This window comes from Coregonus clupeaformis, chromosome 7 (assembly GCF_020615455.1).
Source record: "Coregonus clupeaformis isolate EN_2021a chromosome 7, ASM2061545v1, whole genome shotgun sequence".
NCBI classification, from domain to species: Eukaryota; Metazoa; Chordata; class Actinopteri; order Salmoniformes; family Salmonidae; genus Coregonus; species Coregonus clupeaformis.
In genome coordinates, this window is record NC_059198.1 from 11,281,452 (window position 1) to 11,303,491 (window position 22,040).

The window sequence follows — 22,040 nt, forward strand, 5'->3', positions numbered from 1 at the left end:
CATTCTCATTTACAGCATGTACCTGGCTGATTTAGATTTTATTTAGGTGATTGTTAGTTCTTAAAGATGATCTTATTTAAAAAAAATATATAGCTCCATTATCTTTTCTACATACTTGATATCTGGTTATAGACGTTTAAGTTTATACTGAGTGTTTTTCCATCCCAAAATTATATAAAAAAAATTATAATGTATGCGGCCCTGAAAAAACACCTAGGTGGCCCGCCCAATACTTTTCTATGCAGAAAAAACCCTGGTGTCTGTGTGTGTGCTGCAGTCCTGGCTCTCTGACCTCCCTCATACTGCCGTGTGCTGTGCAGAGATAAATTTCATCCAAACAGGATATGAACTTCCACAGATGAGCGTATTTATGTGGCTGGGGGGCCGGTGTTTCCTGCTAATCCCAATGCTTGTCTGTATGTCCTTTCTCTGTCATACATGCCTTTCTCTAAGTTCGTAAGTGCACATAGGGTGGGGTTGGAATGGATGTCTTTTGTATGCATGTTGCTTGTGTGTGTGTTCCTACATTATCAGGACCAGAATGTCCTGACAAGGTAGGAAAACAAGAACCTTCTTGAAAAGTCAGGACTTTTTCCATGTCCTGAATTTGTTAAAATTCTATTTTAGGTTTTAGGGACTTTGAAATAGAGCACTGACATCCAGAGTGTAATCTCAGGCTGGTTATAAACATCTGCCACTCTCACAGCTAATCTGTCAGGAGGCAGATGGTCATTTCTGAGTGGCACATACTGTATATGGAGCATAGCCTCAGCTAATAGCCTTTAGCCATCTACCCTTTGGTGATGCTTCAGGGATATTTGGGCCCTGCCTGATACAAAGACCTAGGGAAGACTCTGGCTTAGCTTGAAGAAAGGCATTTTCATTTCTGTCTCTAGAAGGGAATGTCCCACTGGTGTTCATAGAGCTATGGGGAACAGTAGAGCAGAGGAAAATATGATTGGATCTAACTGAAGATGGTTTGTTACTTGGAGAGGAATGTTTTGGCAAGGATGACGCTTTGAAAGGGGGAGGGGAAAAGGGGTTAGAAGTTAACACCGAACAGGGAACTTGGTCTGATGATGCATAGGAAAACACTCCCTTCCCCTCCTCCCCATTATGCTATTCTGACACTAGTGATGAATGGTGGACCATACAAACAAACTTACAGACACAGCATTTCTTCTGTGAATTTTCAGGACTTATTGGGGTGTAAAAATGTATTCCCATTCAAAGTCCTATTTTCCCTAACCTAACCCTTAGCCTTGGGATTAAGTGGGTTAAATCTTCCTAGACGTCACGGAGGGTGCTGCATTTTGGCAATTTAGCAAGTCTTAATTCATATAAGAAAATCAGATTTATTGAATTCTCCATGTGGTCTATATTAAAAGGCACTTAATTTAATAGAACTGGCTTTTAAAATTCAATACTGGTGCACAAATTCTACTTAAAATAACCAAGGGAAGCACGTAAAAGGCACTCATTTCGAGGAACAACCCAATGTGGTGCAATTGTGTAAAATGGGACGTTTAACCTAATGCTAATGAAGCTTCTGCAAAGCTAATATGGTCCATTCTGTACTTGAATTTGAGAGTCCAGTCTTTATTTGACTTGGTATATTGGCGACATGCCTAGGCTACATGGGAAAAATCACAGTAGGTGTTTTTGTACAGAAACCCCAAATGTGCTGTGTCTGCAAAAAAATGGTTGACCTTGGCATGTTGTCCCGACACTTTGGATTTCCCATCAGAGAAATATAGTATATCAATCTGCCTTAGTTTTCTCACACCGGACTAATAGTTAGCAGGGCTCTTCCGTCCCTCCTCTGCTCCCGGCTATGCAATATTGAATTTGTTCTGGAGATCGGGTGTTAGCTTCTCCGGAGGAATTCAGTTTTTCTGAAGAGACTCTACGTATGCTGCCAGAACCTGGTACCCTAGAGGACTCCTTGAGTGGACATTTTGGCTCACTCATCAGATGGAAGCTCTCACTTGATGTGCTGGGTTACACTAAATGCCCTGAGAAACTGGGCTCTCTCAGGACTCCTAGACAGCCATCATGGCTCGCTCCACAGATGAAGGCTTTCAGTGCCCTGAGAAACAGACAGAAGCTATAGGTTTGTCTTTGAGTGATCTGTCCTCACCTTACCGGAACAGCTATTGTTTGTCTCACTCCATCGATAGATGTACTTAGTAAAGATAACAGAAGCCAGACACAGTGAGTTGTGATAGAGCTTCATTGTTGTGACTCGTTGTGTCTTCTGCCGTCTGTGAAGATATTGTGGCCTTAGATCGCAATAAGTTAACATATGGAATTGTTTTAAGATGGTCATAAAATGCATAATTTAGCCATTTGATTGTGAATATTTAGTTATTGATGAAACATTGAATTTGGCCTTCACTGCTATAGCTCATAGAAACACATTGAATAACACCTGTACATGGCAAAACAGACAGTCCCAAAATAAATCACAAGGAATAAGGTTTTGAATTTGAGATTTTTTTTGGACCCATGTTTGGTCACGTTATTCATGGCACTTTTTACCCCCTATGCACGTTGTGCCATTTTTACAGCCCGGTACTGGGTTACATTCAGACGCCCCCCCACCTGAGCTTGTGTGCATCGTAGAGCAAAACAACCGACGCCTTCGTGCTCGTGAGTCTCCCCTTTCGATATTGGTGACATTAGTTTGTAGCTCCAACGGTTCGGTCTGGGCAGTTGGTTTTGTGAGAAGACCTCTTCGAAATTAGGACATCTGCGACAGAGTTCAGACGACTGCCGTAAAGCTTGTGGATGTCGAAGAGCAAAACAACCGACACTGCCCTGTTCGTGAGAGTCATCTTTCGATGGTGGTGACGTATTAGTTTGTAGCTCAAATGGTTTGGGTTTTACAGACAATTTGTTGTGTGTGGTATCTCTCCAGGAAGCGGCTGACTCTGCCAGTTTGCTGAAACATCTGGGCATTGCTGTTTTCTCTCTCTCTGTCCAAATATAATCATGAATGGTTTAGCTCTATTATTAACCACTGGCACATTTTGTCCTGTCGAGCTAACCACACACACACACACAGTGGCATGAAGGGCATATTTGTCCGGTAATGTTCACCCAGCCCAACCGTATGCCTACAGATCTGTTGGATTTCTGTCCGTCCATGGATTTGTGCAAAGCTGGCGTTTTTATTGTGGATATCATCCGCCGACCACGCTGCGAAAGCGCTGAAACTGCCATTTTTCTTTGTCAGTTACAGCAGTGAAACCAACTCTCTGCAGCATATCAAAGTATGGAGATTCTCCTTTTTCTATCTCTCTCCCTCTGATTTCTACAGAACAGCATATGTGTACAGTATGTCTGAAGACTGATGTCGAGCCAGGTTTACGAAAGGCTCCGAAATTTCATTCCAGGTTCTTTCATTCTCTGCCCTGCCTGTGTGAGATTTATTAATCCCCCTGCTGCTGATTTGGAGGGCCCTTGTGTAAATGTGTCAATTCTCTCCCCTGCTCCTCCACGCCCCCCGCTCGCTGTCTGAGGAATCAGCTGAGGTGTAAATCAATAGAGGGAGACCGGGGTCACCCAGGGTCGCCATGGGAACAACCCCATCCCATTAGTCTCAGACATCCTCCAGCCGGGATCCATCATCACACTGTGTGTGTGTTTTCAATTTATACTAGGCCTTACCACTTGGGGGACCTAGTTACAGCAGACATTGTGAACCATGTTCTGAACTTGTTTCTCACAATATTGAGAGAAAGTACTCTGTGACAATTCTTTACTGAAGTAGTTTCTTGTTGCTGCTATTAAGAACACAACAATCCCACATAGCAACCACAGTGTTGGTGTACAGCGAAAATGGAAGGGATTACTTCCTCATCTTCAAAAAAGTGAATTAGCTTTAATCTCCTGAAATAGCCATGGACTCCAGCTGGTAGATGTATGATAGGGAAGGAATGAACTGGCAGCAAGACAAATGGTGACCAAGGTCCTCCAGTCATGGAAGAGGGTGACTATTCACTGGGTGTGGTGGGTGAGTGGAAAGAGAGGAGTGGCAGAAAGAGAGGAAAAAAGGCTGAGAGGGATGAGGTGAGGGGACATGATGGAAATCAAAAAGCGAAGGCAAGATAAGAAAAGAGGACGGGAGAGAAGAGGAAGTGCGGTTGATGAGGAGAGATGAAGAGGAGGTGAGGATTTGCCGAGCAAGGAAGAGCGGCAAGAATAAAGGACCAGAGATAAGAAGTAGAGAAAAAGGGAGGAGAGGAGATCCTTAATTTCCACACGGACACACTCACGCACACACACTCACACACATTCCTAAAGGCTTGCTAACAGAGAAGGCCAAACCAAGGCTGCCCAGTGTGTTCTGGGATAAAAGCGTGCCGACTCGGGGCATGTGGATGACAGTGATTGAGAACACATGTGAATCGTCCTTCCAGCTGGGCAAGGTCTATTCAGCAGAACCCCAGACAGCCTCCTGAAGTACAAACGGAAATCGGCTGGTATTGTGCTCAGCTGTAGACCTGAAAAGGTTCTTTATAAAGCCAGTTCAGCACTGGTCAGCAAAAGTCATTCTGAATTCATCATTGATTGAACTCTTTGTCTGGTTTGAGACTGGAAGGGAAAAGCCATTCACCATGTATTCTAATTTAAGCTTTCCACAATACTAGTTTAACATTCATGAGGAAAATACTTTTGGTATGTATGTGTGACAGAGGAGCCAGTTTGATGCTGAACAGGAAAGCCTATCTCAATCGGGAAACATTTTGATTGAGCACACATCAATTTTGTTTGAAATCCTTTTTTCTAAGAAATCCCTAATACTTTGTCTCTCAGAGTCTTAACACTTGTGTAACATTTGTGAGCCATACTTCAGCAAAGCTATTTTCTTCTCTCACAGGAAGGATATTAACTTCCTCCCGATGCCAGCTGCACTGCTGTTTGTGCTACACAGTGTACTCTGATAAGGAGTGTTAGTGCATTCTAACATCATCGGTCAGTTTCCAAGTTTAGCTGCAATATATCACTGACAGGTTCTTTTGTTATTGTCATAGTTTTTCTTTCGCTCATAGTTCACTTCCTATAGTTGAACTTTTCCAGAAGCCTGTAAAGAGGTTGTTAAATGAATAATCATTGCGGGAACAACTTACTGTAACCGTATCCACAAGTAGCTTACCACTTGGTGACAAGTGACAACTGCCTTTGAGTCATCCTACTTCTAAAACAACAGTAATTTCTCAAACCACCTAGCCTGTTTCTTTACAATGGAATCTAACTCAACAGACATTTCTCCCCCATATGTTGCTCTGTTGTGGGTGCCGAATAGGGTGAGGTAAGGTCATAGACTGGACTGTTGGAATACGGCCAGGAACACTTAACTCCACTCCTACGACCATCAGTCCTCACTGCTCTCTGCAAGCCACTCACTGGACCTCTTGATCTAACTGAGAATTGATTTACTGGAACCCGTGTTGGTTTATTTTATTTTCGCTGTACCCTGGAGTTCGTAATTCAGTGTAGCGAAAGCCTGCTGTACACCTTCCCAGTCTGTCTTTGCTCAATTATTGAATGTTGGGTTTGAAAGCAGCCTTATCACTCTAATGGGAAACCAGCATGTTTGGAGGACATTTGGTACACGGCTCAGTGCGATACACAGTGAAGGGTTTGTTGGACTAGTCCTTTTGAATAAAGAGGCACTTATGTCCTGCCATCCAATCACAAGTCATAATGGACTAGTGTACTCAACTCACACCCTTCTCCTTTAACTCATAAAAATATACAAGGCATTTGAAGAGAATATTGTTTGGGGAGGATTTGTATGGGAGCAATCATTAAGCATGCGCTGGTAATTACGTAACTACCGATATACAGAAGTAGATGACACCAACTTATTGTTACGATGCTAACAGTGAAAACACTACCTAACAAACTCTAGTTAATTCTCTCTTCTCCGAGATAAGGGAGACTTAAAGCCCTCTAAAGAATATGAGACAAGTCCAGAGTCCTGTCTGTCTGTGGCATGAATGGAATCCTCTGTCTGTTGGCTCCGGCCAGCACTCCCTCCCCTGAGAAAACCGTTGGTTTGACTACCCGGCCGGCCCTCGGCTGACATTGGTCCCCTTTCATCTCCTCTGAGGAAGAGTAGTTGCTCTATGGCTCTTCTATGCCCGTTGGGAGCCCGGGAAAGGTGAGGATGGGAAAATGATGATGTTGACGGTGATCATTTTGATGGACTTCATGGTGGTTGTGATGGTAGTACTTGTTGTGATGGGGATAACTGTGACTGATTACGATCACTTGCCGAACTCACCAGTTCTCTGTTCTTGACGCTGTGAGCAAATCACTGTTGCTTGAACATGAAAACAATCCAATCAAAAAGGGAATCTTGAAACTAATGACTGTTCCTCTCCAGCTGATAAGACGGAGCCTTTCATAGCTCTTCTGCACCCTGTCTGTCACAATACTCTGTTCTCATTACTGTCAGTCTGCATGGGATCTTTGATATTTCCAGCATCTTTCTCAGTCTTTGGAAGCAGGATACTTCAGAAACAGTCTAGACACAGTACAGTGATAACAAACAACCTCAGACAAATCTCAAAGAACCATCACACTGGGTTCTTATGGCTGAGGAATGGCCCAGTGCTTCCCTGACTCGTTATGTAAGTGTGGTTGGCAGAGAGTTGGAGTGTAGCCCTGAAATTCATACTGTGTGGCATGGTACTCTGGAGAGGGTCAACCTGAGAGATCCTCTGTGTGTGGGCCTTGGTTAGACCTGGTTTATACCGCAGTGTGTGCACACGCATACCTCAGACTTCACACACACTAACACATTCAGTCTGTTCATCTCACTCACAACAAACTTTCTCACACTCTCTCTCTGTCTTTCGCTCTCTCACACTTTGTTGCTAGGCAAATGCCCATGGGTCTTAACAGGTGGTGGACTGGAGCCTATAAATGAAAGGATGACACAATTAGTCCGTTTAAGTAGGCAATTTATCAAACGGCAACAATTTACAGAAGCAAAACACTCATTTCTCTCCATGAAACTTTAATAATATATCTCATTTTGGCCTTGGGCTTTATTTTACTAGCCCTCCCTCTAACATTGAAGATTTAGTTTTAATGGTTATAAATGAAATCCCTGGAAATATGCATTGTAGGACACTGGATTTAGATTTGATTATCCTGACTTATTAATCAAATATAGATTTCTGTGTCTTTAATGAATGCACATGCTTTATGCCCGTAGGTTTTTTAATAATATAGCATTCACAAATGATTGCATTGCTGGATTTGCTTAGTAGACCTTATTCCAGGTGCTTTGCTGAGTTTTAAATGGTACTAGTCATCAATTTAAATAGCCAGAGGCTTACTGTTTCAAGAGGGCACATACACTACCTACCTTCTTAAATTATAATATCCTGGAATCACCCAAACTCAAGAATGAGATCTTGGTGGTAGAAGTGAGTTGTCTTTGTTCATTTATGACGGCATTGAACAACATGTCACTACCGATTTGGAGGGAAGCCAAAGGCATCATGGCCTATACATGACGGGTCATTACGGCTTCCATTCGGCTTCTATTATGCACCGTAATTGAGTTTACTGGTGTGTACCAGCTACATAAAGGGATTGCGAGCTTGGTGATTAAAACCGCCGCGACATGATTCAATTAAACCCATTTTAGGTACTATATGACAAGGTTGTAATTCAATCAAAGGTCCCTGCTCTATTTCCCATAGCTCTTGTATAAGGCACTTATGTATTTTTCCCCCTCCTGTGTCTCTAGACGGTGGACATCCACAAGGAGAAGGTGGCCAGGCGAGAGATCGGGATCCTCACCACCAACAAGAACACGTCGAGGACCCACAAGATCATCGCCCCCGCCAACATGGAGCGGCCGGTCCGATACATCAGGAAGCCCATCGACTACAACGTGCTGGACGACGTGGGCCACGGGGTCAAGGTGAGCTTCATATCTCCTGTCTATCTCTCTTTATCCCTCTTCTACATTTTGGGGTCCTTCCTCATTCTTATTTGTGTTAAGTATACCAATGGTTCTCTATCTTTATTCTTCTGTCTTTTTCTTTGCCACGCTCTGGATTCCTTCCTATTTCTATCCACCTTTTCTCGATTTTTCTGTCACTCTCCCTCTGTGTGTTTATTTTCTTCTCTCCACTTTCTATCTCTCGCTCTCTGTTTGTATGTCTAGTTCCCGTTTATCCCCTCCCCCTCTCTCTGCCTTTACTCCATATCCCTGTCTGTTTCTCCCTCTTCCTCTGCCTCGCGCTCTTTGTCTCTCTCACTGTCTCATTTTCATCCATACAATGCACCTAGCTGACCATGCAGGAATATTATCTGTAGGGCCCGGGGTGGGGTTGGAATCAACTAAGGATTGATATAATTGATAGCTTTCTAAAAACTGAGTTGCTCTTAGAGAGCTCTGTGAAAAGGGTGAGTACAGGGGTCATTCCATCAATTAGGTGCCTTTTGAGTAGTGTAACTTGGTGTAGGGTGTCCACCCACTCTGCCCTGAGTGGGTGAAAATGCACTTTGGTGATGAAATTTGACTTCCTTATGTTATAAAATACATGCTACCAAGACAAATATGATTTATTCATGTTCTGAATCATTCAGTGGGGTTTTTCTCTAGCATATATCATTAACATTATATCCGAACATTCTGACTTCGTAACCTAATACATCCGATAATTACCACTGAGCTCTGTTGACATAGCGGTGCAGGTTTCTCGCAACAACTTATGAGGATTTTACATTTTGTGGTCGTTCAAAGTTGTTTCCGCGGGTCGTAAAAAAAGTATTAGCATGACACGAGCTGAATTAAATGTAAAAGGCTTTGAAAATAAAAAGCTTGTACAGTATACGCTCAGTGCTCCGTTGACTTGTCAGAGATGCGCTTGTTTTTGTTAGAAATCTTCGAAAAATAAAAGGAATTTCGAATGTAATATGAAAAGCGTGTACTAAAATATGAAAATACTACATGTCATGTCTCAAAATCGTTATCCTTTTTACCTCCTTTGTTTTATCTCCTGCGGATTCGAGAAGAATGATGACGAGTTCAATGGAAAGTGAGCCTGTCAGGTGGCCAGCAGCCGTTATTCTTACACAGAAACCTGCCTAGCTGACACAATGCAATTTTCCTGGTTTTTGACAGCTTTTTTTTTTATCTGGCCTCCATTGATTTAGTCACCCTAATTCTGGCCATCATACAAGGCAAAAAAACTCCAATAACTTTCGAACAGATTATGGATAGAGACATGAAGTTTGGACCATTTGGTTTTCTGGACACTACTTTTTCCCATCTCAATCAAAATATACACTGCTCAAAAAAATTAAGGGAACACTTAAACAACACATCCTAGATCTGAATGAATGAAATAATCTTTTTAAATACTTTTTTCTTTACATAGTTGAATGTGCTGACAACAAAATCACACATAAATTATCAATGGAAATCAAATGTATCAACCCATGGCCTCCACGTGCCTGTATGACCTCCCTACAACGCCTGGGCATGCTCCTGATGAGGTGGCGGATGGTCTCCTGAGGGATCTCCTCCCAGACCTGGACTAAAGCATCCGCCAACTCCTGGACAGTCTGTGGTGCAACGTGGCGTTGGTGGATGGAGCGTGACAGATGTGGGCATGTCCCAGATGTGCTCAATTGGATTCAGGTCTGGGGAACGGGCGGGCCAGTCCATAGCATCAATGCCTTCCTCTTGCAGGAACTGCTGACACACTCCAGCCACATGATGTCTAGCATTGTCTTGCATTAGGAGGAACCCAGGGCCAACTGCACCAGCATATGGTCTCACAAGGGGTCTGAGGATCTCATCTCGGCACCTAATGGCAGTCAGGCTTCCTCTGGCGAGCACATGGAGGGCTGTGCGGCCCCCCCAAAGAAATGCCACCCATTTACATTTACATTTTAGTCATTTAGCAGACGCTCTTATCCAGAGCGACTTACAGGAGCAATTAGGGTTAAGTGCCTTGCTTAAGGGCACATCGACAGATTTTTCACCTAGTCGGCTCGGGGATTAGAACCAGCGACCTTTCAGTTACTGGCACAACGCTCTTACCCACTAAGCTACCTGCCGCCCTACACCATGACTGACCCACCGCCAAACCGGTCATGCTGGAGGATGTTGCAGGCAGCAGAACGTTCTCCACGGCGTCTCCAGACTCTGTCACGTCTGTCACATGTGCTCAGTGTGAACCTGCTTTCATCTGTGAAGAGCACAGGGCGCCAGTGGCGAATTTGCCAATCTTGGTGTTCTCTGGCAAATGCCAAACGTCCTGCACGAACCCACACCTGTGGACGTCGGGCCCTCATACCACCCTCATGGAGTCTGTTTCTGACCGTTTGAGCAGACACATGCACATTTGTGGCCTGCTGGAGGTCATTTTGCAGGGCTCTGGCAGTGCTCCTCCTGCTCCTCCTTGCACAAAGGTGGAGGTAGCGGTCCTGCTGCTGGATTGTTGCCCTCCTACGGCCTCCTCCACGTCTCCTGATGTACTGGCCTGTCTCCTGGTAGCGCCTCCATGCTCTGGACACTACGCTGACAACCTTCTTGCCACAGCTCGCATTGATGTGCCATTCTGGATGAGCTGCACTACCTGAGCCACTTGTGTGGGTTGTAGACTCCGTCTCATGCTACCACTAGAGTGAAAGCACCGCCAGCATTCAAAAGTGACCAAAACATCAGCCAGGAAGCATAGGAACTGAGAAGTGGTCTGTGGTCACCACCTGCAGAACCACTTCTTTATTGGGGGTGTCTTGCTAATTGCCTATAATTTCCACCTGTTGTCTATTCCATTTGCACAACAGCATGTGACATTTATTGTCAATCAGTGTTGCTTCCTAAGTGGACAGTTTGATTTCACAAAAGTGTGATTGACTTGGAGTTACATTGTGTTGTTTAAGTGTTCCCTTAATTTTTTTGAGCAGTGTATATACTATAATCTTCAGAAATGACTTTGTCAAAGCAACAAAATAACTAGGGCTTTACAATGATGGTGAAAACTTGGAGAAATGTTGGGGTTTAGTGGGTTAAAATCTTCCTAGAAGTCAGAGGATGCACAGAGGGACATGTCAAAATGCAGAATTTTGGCACTTTAGCAAGTCTTTATTCAGATAAAACATCTGATTTATTGAATGTTCCATGTAGTCTATATTAAAAGGCACTTCATTTAATATACCAGGCTTTTAAAATTCTGTATTTGTGCACAATTTCTACTTAAAATATCAAAGGGATACAAAAGGCACCCATTTCGTGGAAAGACCCAGAGATGAATTTATGACACATTTCAAAAGCACTTAGTTCTGAACCGCGCTCGTAATCGGTTTCTCCTATTTCTCTCTGATATTGAGCTGGGCTCTCAGAAATCCTTTAGAGAGTAACAATTTAATGGTAACACTGAAATATTGTTTTCTCTTAAGTTTCTTTCAAAGCATTCTCTCAAGACTTTTGCTCTTTAAATGCAGCCCATACTATGTTGCTGGCAAACAAATGATCGAGTAGGATAGGCCCTAGGGTCGCCATGACAGCGGCTTCAAAGCCCCAATGACCGGGCCATTTTGTGACCTCCATCTCCCCCCAGAGGTCCAATGCCCCCATAAATCAACCAATCAATCGCTGCTGTCGGACAGATTGGATTAAGTGGCCACCGTTGTTGACCAGTAGAATGATGGGCAATGATAAGGCAGGATAAAAGCCATCATGTCACTCTCAATTTACAAGGCCACAAATCACATAGGATGTGATTTCACTACAGAGTGGTGTGTGGGCTAATGTAAACCGAAAAGGCTGCAAATTAGCATGTTATCGACCATGGCACTCAGTCATGTCATAATGTCCACACATAGGTGACAAATCGTGGTTGGTCTAAGCTGTTATAAAATTATCAAGATACCTGTCATATTACATTATGACAACAGAAAGATGATTGAAAACAGAATAAAGAGTAATGTACATACAGTGGCATTCGGAAAGTATTCAGACCCCTTGACTTTTTCCACATTTTGTTATGTTACAGCCTTATTCTAAAATGGATTATATCGTTTTTCCCCTTCATCAATCTACACACAATACCCCATAATGACAAAGCAAAAACAGTTTTTTAGAAATTTTGGCAAATGTATTAAAAATAAAACAATGACGTTTACATAAGTATTCAGACCCTTTGCTCAGTACTTTGTTGAAGCAACTTTGGCAGCGATTACAGCCTTGAGTCTTCTTGGGTATGACGCTTCAAGCTTGGCACACCTGTATTTGCCGTGTTTCTCCCATTCTTCTCTGCAGATCCTCTCAAGCTCTGTCAGGTTGGATGGGGAGCTTTGCAAAGATGTTCGATCGGGTTTCAAGTCCGGGCTCTGGCTGGGCCACTCAAGGACATTCAGAGACTTGTCCCGAAGCCACTCCTGCGTTGTCTTGGCTGTATGCTTAAGGTCATTGTCCTGTTGGAAGGTGAACCTTCGCCCCAGTCTAAGGTCCTGAGCTCTCTGGAGCAGGTTTTCATCAAGGATCTCTCTGTACTTTGCTCTGTTCATCTTTCCCTCGATCCTGACTAGTCTCCCATTCCCTGCCGCTGAAAAACATCCCCACAGCATGATGCTGCCACCACCATGCTTCACCGTAGGGATGGTGCCAGGTTTCCTCCAGATGTGACGCTTGGCATTCAGTTAAAAGAGTTGAATCTTGGTTTCATCAGACCAGAGAATCTTGTTTCTCATGGTCTGAGAGTACTTGTAGGTGCCTTTTGGCAAACTCCAAGCGGGCTGTCGGGCCTTTTCCTGAGGAGTGGTTTCCGTCTGCCCACTCTACCATAAAGGCCTGATTGGTGGAGTGCTGCAGAGATGGTTGTCCTTCTGGAAGGTTCTCCCATCTCCACAGAGGAACTCTGGAGCTCTGTCAGAGTGACCATCGGGTTCTTGGTCACCTCCCTGACCAAGGCCCTTCTCCCCCGATTGCTCAGTTTGGTCAGGCGGCCAGCTCTAGGAAGAGTCTTGGTGGTTCCAAACTTCTTCCATTTAAGAATTATGGAGGCCACTGTGTTCTTGGGGACCTTCAATGCTGCATAAATGTTTTGGTACCCTTCCCGAGATCTGTGCCTCGACACAATCCTGTCTCGGAACTCTACGGACAATTCCTTCAACCTCATGGCTTGGTTTTTGCTCTGACATGCACTGTCAACTGTGGGACCTTATATAGACAGGTGTGAAGTCTGCTGATATTTCTAATGCCCTTTTGTCAATAAATGCAAAGTGAAGGTCTATGGCCACTTGGGATTATCTACTGTAGCTTTATTCCACCATTAAAAGTTCTCACTCACTCTCTTTTACATTACGGAGCCCAACATTATATGCATCCTTTCAAGAATAATTTGATGTTTCCATTTTGAGGAACTAACACCCACTTGTCCCACTGGGTGTAATCCACACTGATTCATTGTGCAGTACACGTCTGATAGGTGTAAATGAGGGATTAGGTTAGAGATTTAAGAGTGGGAGGGACTACGCACTCACAGAACCACACACACATACTGTACATCAGCCCTGGGTAGGCATTTACAGTGGGGGAAAAAAGCATTTAGTCAGCCACCAATTGTGCAAGTTCTCCCACGTAAAAAGATGAGAGAGGCCTGTAATTTTCATCATAGGTACACGTCAACTATGGCAGACAAAATGAGAAGAAAAAAAATCCAGAAAATCACATTGTAGGATTTTTTATGAATTTATTTGCAAATTATGGTGGAAAATAAGTATTTGGTCAATAACAAAAGTTTCTCAATACTTTGTTATATACCCTTTGTTGGCAATGACACAGGTCAAAGCGTTTTCTGTAAGTCTTCACAAGGTTTTCACACCTGTTGCTGGTATTTTGGCCCATTCCTCCATGCAGATCTCCTCTAGAGCAGTGATGTTTTGGGGCTGTTGCTGGGCAACACAGACTTTCAACTCCCTCCAAAGATTTTCTATGGGGTTGAGATCTGGAGACTGGCTAGGCCACTCCAGGACCTTGAAATGCTTCTTACGAAGCCACTCCTTCGTTGCCCGGGCGGTGTGTTTGGGATCATTGTCATGCTGAAAGACCCAGCCACGTTTCATCTTCAATGCCCTTGCTGATGGAAGGAGGTTTTCACTCAAAATCTCACGATACATGGCCCCATTCATTCTTTCCTTTACACGGATCAGTCGTCCTGGTCCCTTTGCAGAAAAACAGCCCCAAAGCATGATGTTTCCACCCCCATGCTTCACAGTAGGTATGGTGTTCTTTGGATGCAACTCAGCATTCTTTGTCCTCCAAACACGACGAGTTGAGTTTTTACCAAAAAGTAATATTTTGGTTTCATATGACATTCTCCCAAGCCTCTTCTGGATCATCCAAATGCACTCTAGCAAACTTCAGACGGGCCTGGATATGTACTGGCTTAAGCAGGGGGACACGTCTTCCACTGCAGGATTTGAGTCCCTGGCGGCGTAGTGTGTTACTGATGGTAGGCTTTGTTACTTTGGTCCCAGCTCTCTGCAGGTCATTCACTAGGTCCCCCCGTGTTGTTCTGGGATTTTTGCTCACCGTTCTTGTGATCATTTTGACCCCACGGGGTGAGATCTTGCGTGGAGCCCCAGATCGGGGAGATTATCAGTGGTCTTGTATGTCTTCCATTTCCTAATAATTGCTCCCACAGTTGATTTCTTCAAACCAAGCTGCTTACCTAATGCAGATTCAGTCTTCCCAGCCTGGTGCAGGTCTACAATTTTGTTTCTGGTGTCCTTTGACAGCTCTTTGGTCTTGGCCATATTGGAGTTTGGAGTGTGACTGTTTGAGGTTGTGGACAGGTGTCTTTTATACTGATAACAAGTTCAAACAGGTGCCATTAATACAGGTAACGAGTGGAGGACAGAGGAGCCTCTTAAAGAAGAAGTTACAGGTCTGTGAGAGCCAGAAATGTTGCTTGTTTGTAGGTGACCAAATACTTATTTTCCACCATAATTTGCAAATAAATTCATAAAAAATCCTACAATGTGATTTTCAGGATTTTTTTTTCTCAATTTTTTCTGTCATAGTTGACGTGTACCTATGATGAAAATTACAGGCCTCTCTCATCTTTTTAAGTGGGAGAACTTGCACAATTGGTGGCTGACTAAATACTTTTTTCCCCACTGTATATCCCATCTCCTTTCATCTGTGTATGTCACGGCCCAGAAAGTTAGCCAATATTTAACATCAATACTCTGCATTAATTGATATTCTGCCTACAATAACGGAAGGGGGTAGCAGAAAGCTGTTAGGGGCCAATTGAATCACTATGCCTTGCTTTACTTACTGACCATAATCAATTTTGCCAAGGTGGCATGTCTAATCTCCAGCCAACTGTAAAACTGGCCCCATGAGTCTGTGTTTAGATACACTTATTATTATTTAAATGAATGTGTGGTATTTGTATGACTAGATGTGTTAATAAAAGCATTTAGTAAGTAAACATTCACAAAACACATAAGATTGTTTTCTTATTAAAGGTCCAATGCAGCCGTTTTTATCTCATTATGAAATAATTTCTGGGTAAGAATTAAGTACCTTACTGTTGTTTTCAATTTACATGGTCAAAGAGAAACAAAAGTAGCTTCTTAGCAAAGAGCAATTTCTCAAGCAAGAGTTTAGCTCGGACTGTCTAGGAGTAGGGGAAAACTGAAAACAACCTGTAATTGGCAGAGCGGTTTGGAACTCTCTTTCAAACAACACATTTCACTGCACCTGCACCTACACTGAGTATAACAAACATTAGGAACACCTTCCTAATATGAGTTGCACCCCCCTTTTGCACTCAGACCAGCCTCAATTCGTCAGGGCATGGACTCAACAAGGTGTCAAATGCGTTCTACAGGGATGCTGTCCCATGTTGACTCCAATGCTTCCCACAGTTGTGTCAAGTTGGCTGGATGTCTTTTGGGTGGTAGACAATTCTTGATACACACGGGAAATGGTTGTCTGTGGAAAAACCCAGCAGCGTTGCAGTTCTTGACACAAACCGATGCCCCTGGCACCTACTACCATACCCCGTTCAAAGGCACTTACATTTTTTGTCTTGCCCATTCACCCTCTGAATGGCACACACACACAATCCATGTCTCAATTGTCTCAAGGCTTAAAAATCCTTCTTTAACCTGTCTCCTCCCCTTCATCTACACTGATTTGAAGTGGATTTAACAAGTGACCTCAATAAGGGATCATAGCTTTCACCTGGATTCACCTGGTCAGTCTATGTCATGGAAAGAGCAGGTGTTCTTAATGTTTTGTATACTTAGTGTACGTGACTACATACTTTATATATATATTAATAGACCAATATTTTCTTATTGGTCTATTAACTACACTGAACAAAAATATAAACGCAACATGTAAAGTGTTGGTCCCATGTTTCATGAGCTTAAATAAAAAATCCCTGACATTTTCCATATGCACAAAAAGCTTATTTCTCTATAATTCTGTGCGCTAATTTGTTTACAGCCCTGTTAGTGAGCATTTCTCCTTTGCCGAGATAATCCATCCACCTGACAGGTGTGGCATATCAAGAAGCTGATTAAACAGCATGGTCATTACACTGGTACACCTTGTGCTGGGGACAATAAAAGCCCCCTCTAAAATGTGCAGTTTTGTCACACAATACAATCCCACAGATGTCTCAAGTTTTGAGGGAGCGTGCAATTGGCATGCTGACTGCAGGAATGTCCACCAGAGGTGTTGCCAGAGAATTGAATGTTCATTTCTCTACCACTTCAGTGGGCAAATGCTCACCTTCGATGGCCACTGTCATGCTGGAGAAGTGTGCTCGTCATGGATGAATCCCGGTTTCAACTGTACCGGGCAGATGGCATTTACATTTAAGTCATTTAGCAGACGCTCTTATCCAGAGCGACTTACAGTTAGTGCATACATTACTTTTTTCATACCCCCCGTGGGAATCGAACCCACAACCCTGGCGTTGCAAACGCCATGCTCTACAAACTGAGCTACATCCCCTGCCAGCCATTCCCTCCCCTACCCTAGATGACGCTGGGCCAATTGTGCGCCGCCCCATGGGTCTCCCGGTCGCGGCCGGCTACGACAGAGCCTGGATTCGAACCAGGATCTCTAGTGGCACAGCTAGCACTGCGATGCAGACAGCGTATATGGTGTCGTGTGGGCGAGCGATTTGCTGATGTCAACGTTGTGAACAGAGTGCCCCATGGTGGCGGTGGGGTTATGGTATGGGCAGGCATAAACTACTAACAACGAACACAATTGCATTTTATCGATGGCAATTTGAATGCACAGAGATACCGTGACAAGATCCTGAGGACCATTGTCGTGCCATTCATCCGCCGCCATCACCTCATGTTTCAGCATGATGCATGGCCCCTGTCTGTACACAATTCCCGGAAGCTGAACATTTCCCAGTTCTTCCATGGCCTGCATACTCACCAGACATGTCACCCTTTGAGCATGTTTGGGATGGTCTGGATTGCCTGATCAACTCTATGAAGGAGATGTGTTGCGCTGCCTGAAGCAAATGGTGGTCACACCAGATACTGAGGGCGGCAGGTAGCTTAGTGGGTAAGAACGTTGTGCCAGTAACCGAAAGGTCGCTGGTTCTAATCCCCGAGCCGACTAGGTGAAAAATCTGTCGATGTGCCCTTAAGCAAGGCACTTAACCCTAATTGCTGATGTAAGTCGCTCTGGATAAGAGCGTCTGCTAAACGACTAAAATGTAAATGTAAAAAATGACTGGTTTTCTGATCCACGCGCCTACCTTTTTTAAAGGTATCTGTGACCAACAGATGCATATCTGTAATCCCAATCATGTGAAATCCATAGATTAGGGCCTAATGAATTTATTTCAATTTGCTGATTTCCTTATATGAACTGTAACTCAGTAAAATGAAATTGTTGCGTTTGTATTTTTGTTCAGTGTAATTTACTGCATGGTGATGTCACCGTGGAAGTAAAAAGTCCCAGAAAGTTCAGGTGGTCTTTTCCAACAGCTCTTACACTAAAAGGGCATTATCATAATTTTCACAATTTCACAGTATTATTCCAACCTCATACTGTGGAAATATACAGTGAGCTCCATAATTCATTGGACAGTGACAATTTTTTTGTTATTTTGGTTCTGTACTCTAGCACTTTGAGTTTGAAAGGATACAATGACAATGAGGGTGAAGTGCAGACTGTCAGCTTTAATTTGAGGGTATATTCATACATATCGGATGAACCGTTTAGAAATTATAGAAGCTTTTGTACATGGTCCCCCCCTTTTTCGGGCATCAAAAAACATTGGACAGTTTAACATAATGTAGAATAAAGTAATCATTGTTAATATTTGGTCGCATATCCTTTGCATGCAATGACTGCTTAAAGTCTGCTGGGTATCTTCCCTGGTGATGCTCTGCCAGGCCTGTACTGCAGCCATCTTCAGTTCCTGCTTATTTTGGGGACTTATTGCCTTCAGTCTCCTCTTCAGCATGTAAAATGCATGTTCAATTGGATTCAGATCCGGTGATTGACTCGGCCAGTCAAGGATTTTCCACTTTTTGGCCATCAAAAACCCCTTTGTTGCTCTAGCAGTATGTTTAGGGTCATTGTCTTGTTGCATGATGAAGTGCCGTCCAATGAGTTTGGAGGCATTTGGTTTTATCTGAGCAGATAAAATATTTCTATAGACTTCAGAATTCATTGTTCTACTTCTGTCTGCAGTCACATCATCGATGAAGACAAGTGAGCCTGTTCCACTGGCAGCCATACAGGCCCAAGCCATACCACCCCCCTCCACCATGTTTCACGGATGAGGTGGTATGCTTTGGATCATGGGCATTTCTTTTTTTTCTCCACACTTTCCTCTTTCCATCACTCTGGTACATGTTAATCTTTGTCTCATCTGTCCACAATACTTTTTTCCCAGAACTCTTGGGGCTCTTTTAGGTGCTTTTTAGCAAACTGTAATCTCGCCTTTCTGTTCTTCAGGCTTATCAGTGGTTTGCATCTTGTAGTGTACCCTCTGTAGTCCTGCTGGTGTAGTCTTCTACGTATGGTAGACTTTGACACATCTACACCTGCATCCAGGAGAGTGTTTTTGATCTGTTGGGCTGTTGTCAGGGGGTTTTCTTCACCATAGAGAGTATTCCGGTCATCCACTACAGTGGTCTTCCTCGGTCTACCAGGTCTTTTGACATAATTGAGTTCACCGGTTGTTTTTTTCTTGTTAATGATGAACCAAACTGTTGACTTGGGCATGGCCAGGGTTTTTGCAATGTTCCTGATTGATTGATTTTCATTTCTGAGCCTTATGACGGCCAGCTTCATTTGCATCGACACTGCTGTCTTCCTCATGTTGTCACACCACAACAACAACCTCCCAAGGCAATAGCAAAGTCTAGAATCAATGCTATTCATCAACAGCTCTCCTGCATTCACTAACGACACAAATGAATACACCTGCCTAACGACACACATCTGTGAAGCCAATTTAACAAATACTTGTAGTACCTTAAAATGGGGGGACCATGTATAAAAGGTGCTATCATTTCTAAACAGTTCATCTGATATATATGAAAATACCCTCAAATTAAAGCTGACAGTCTGCACTTCACCCTCATTGTCATTGTATCCTTTCAAACTCAAAGTGCTAGAGTACAGAACCAAAATAACAAAAAAATTGTCACTGTCCAATGAATTATGGAGCTCACTGTATATATACCACAGGAAAATCACAGTTTTGACTGCACTGGGCCTTTAAAATGGAAGACGCGCTAATAGCAACATCTGATTTTATTTAGAACAGAATTTACAAGAAAGTCCCCCCCACACACACACATCCCTGTTGGAAAGAGGGGGGGACTAGTAAAAGAGAAGAGGGACAGAAGGTTCAGCACCTCTAACGATATTCACTGAACTCTGACATTCTATTGATCACCTAAGTTGCTGACTCGTATAGAGGATTACCATGTTCTCTCCCAAAGTGTATGGCCACTGTCGTGTTTTTCACAACGCTATGGCAAAAGATTAGATTTATTTTCCCAGTCAGCTGCCGCTTAATCTAGTCAGCGCATTCTGGAATGCAGGGGAGATGTCAGATGTTGCTTTAGACTTTTTTTCCCTCAATGAATGTGTTATTTTCGTCCTTGGTAAGTCGTATTAGATACACAAGGAACAAAATACAGCCTCCTTAACTCGGCTGCCAGTGATGATGTGTACTTCTAAAAACGTTTACGACTGTTACGAAACAGTTTCCAGTCACTCTTTGGGGGGGAAAGCATTTAGAGTGCTTGTAGATGGCATGTTTATAATAAAGTAAGTGTCATCAACATGTCATGAAGGTGACTTCCATAGTGCTATCTGATGACTCAGACCTTTTCCTCCTAGGGCCCTTAGCTCAGCACATCTTCTGATCCCTGTGTAAGCTGTATCGGCATATGGCCTGCCCTTTACACTTTAATCATATCGTTCACGTCATAGCCCAGATCTATCGCTGCGTTTGTGCATTTATGAATATGGATCTATCAATCAATCAAATGTATCAATCACATGTATTTTATAAAGCCCTTATTACATCACCAGTTGTCACAAAGTGCTTTACAGATACCCAGTCTAAAACCCCAAAGAACAAGCAATGCAGATGCAGAAGCACAGTGGCTAGGAAAAACACCCTAGAAGTAACCAGACAAATCGCTCCAATCTGTCAATATGATAATTATTCAGGCAATCCCGGGTATAATGACTGGATCTGTGCAGTGATTTGGCTGACTTCTATGTATGAGCAGTCAGGTTCAGTCATCCAGGAGGATGCACCTACTCTTTTTTAATCTCTTCGGTTGCGTATATCATTGGCAAATCCTGCTTAGACTCACTCAGGCCTGAACATTGACCCAACCCCACTCTTCCTTAGCCTTCACCCATTTCTCAATCCCTACAATAGAGATTGCAGCACAGTGGGAGTTTGAACTACAGTTTGATATGCTAACCCAATTGGTTTTGGACTGGGATAACAATGCCCTCCATAATCAGTCAACATGGTCCTGTCTGAAAGAACTGGTGCCTGTAGCCTAATAATAAGCCATATTTCAACAACAAAAAGGCCCCAGAATTGAGCTTTGGTGCACCCTTGTGTTTCCTCAATGTCACTTTCTCAAACTTTCTTGATTGAACATACCATACATAGCTTCATCATACTACATTTGATTCATCTACCTAACATTGGCCTTCCCAAGAACCTCTGTTTTATCTAGTTTCTTGTGATGCCCTCTGAATGGCCAATAGGGAGCCTGCATAATTGATGACGCACTTGACTTGGTGCTTGTCGTAGTGCAGAGCAGTCCCATGGTGTGAACACTAGCTGCTCCTCTATTTGACCCTCTCAAACATGAAGTACAGAGCACTTGTCCATGAGAAATTGCTTTTCTCACTAGAGCATAAGTGCATAGGTTCAGCGTTCATGGACATTTGTAAAATTACACAAAGATGCAGTACAGTTTGACAGTCAGTTTGTACATATGCGCTGAACGGACATTGTAGGGGAGATACAAAATTACTTAATGTCTATAATAATACATTTAAAAAAATATATATATTATTCAGTAGTTCTAAATAGATTTGTATGACTGCTTTGCTGAGGTGTTGAAATACCTGTTTCAATGCGCAATGGCAACATCCAATGGATTTGTGAGAATTCCTAGTTGTGGGTGTGGTAGATATGAATCACCACAGAGTACAAAAACAACCAGTGGACCCACACTGTTTTGGTGCAGTGCAATGACATTGAACAACTGTTGCCCAGGTCTTGAGAAATGTTTCCTCAGTGTAAATAATGTGGTGAATGGTCTCTCTCCTGTACTTTGGGTTCTTTTACCGTTCAGACATGGCGATTTTGACATACCTTCTCTCTCTTTCTTTCTCTCTCTTTTTCTTCCACCCACGTTAAGTGGCTCAAAGCCAAGGTAAGTCCTGTTTGTCACATGACCCATCTTGCTTTAGTAGTCTATTATTGATAGCTGCTTCAACC

The 22,040-nt window shown here is 43.2% G+C and overlaps 1 protein-coding gene across 12 annotated transcripts in view; it reads left to right on the forward strand.

The window, feature by feature from the left end:
* The window catches only part of abi1a (abl-interactor 1a), a 91,508-nt gene that overhangs the window by 48,850 nt on the left and 20,618 nt on the right, over nucleotides 1-22,040 (forward strand). For 7 of the 12 annotated variants that reach the window (XM_041880334.2, XM_041880331.2, XM_041880330.2 and 4 more), the window contains exons 3-4: nucleotides 7,775-7,951; nucleotides 21,961-21,975. In XM_041880334.2, coding sequence (XP_041736268.1) covers nucleotides 7,775-7,951; nucleotides 21,961-21,975 — 192 coding nt within the window. The remainder of the gene's footprint in view (nucleotides 1-7,774; nucleotides 7,952-21,960; nucleotides 21,976-22,040) is intronic. The other 5 variants (XM_041880333.2, XM_041880332.2, XM_041880338.2 and 2 more) reach the window with 1 other exon arrangement.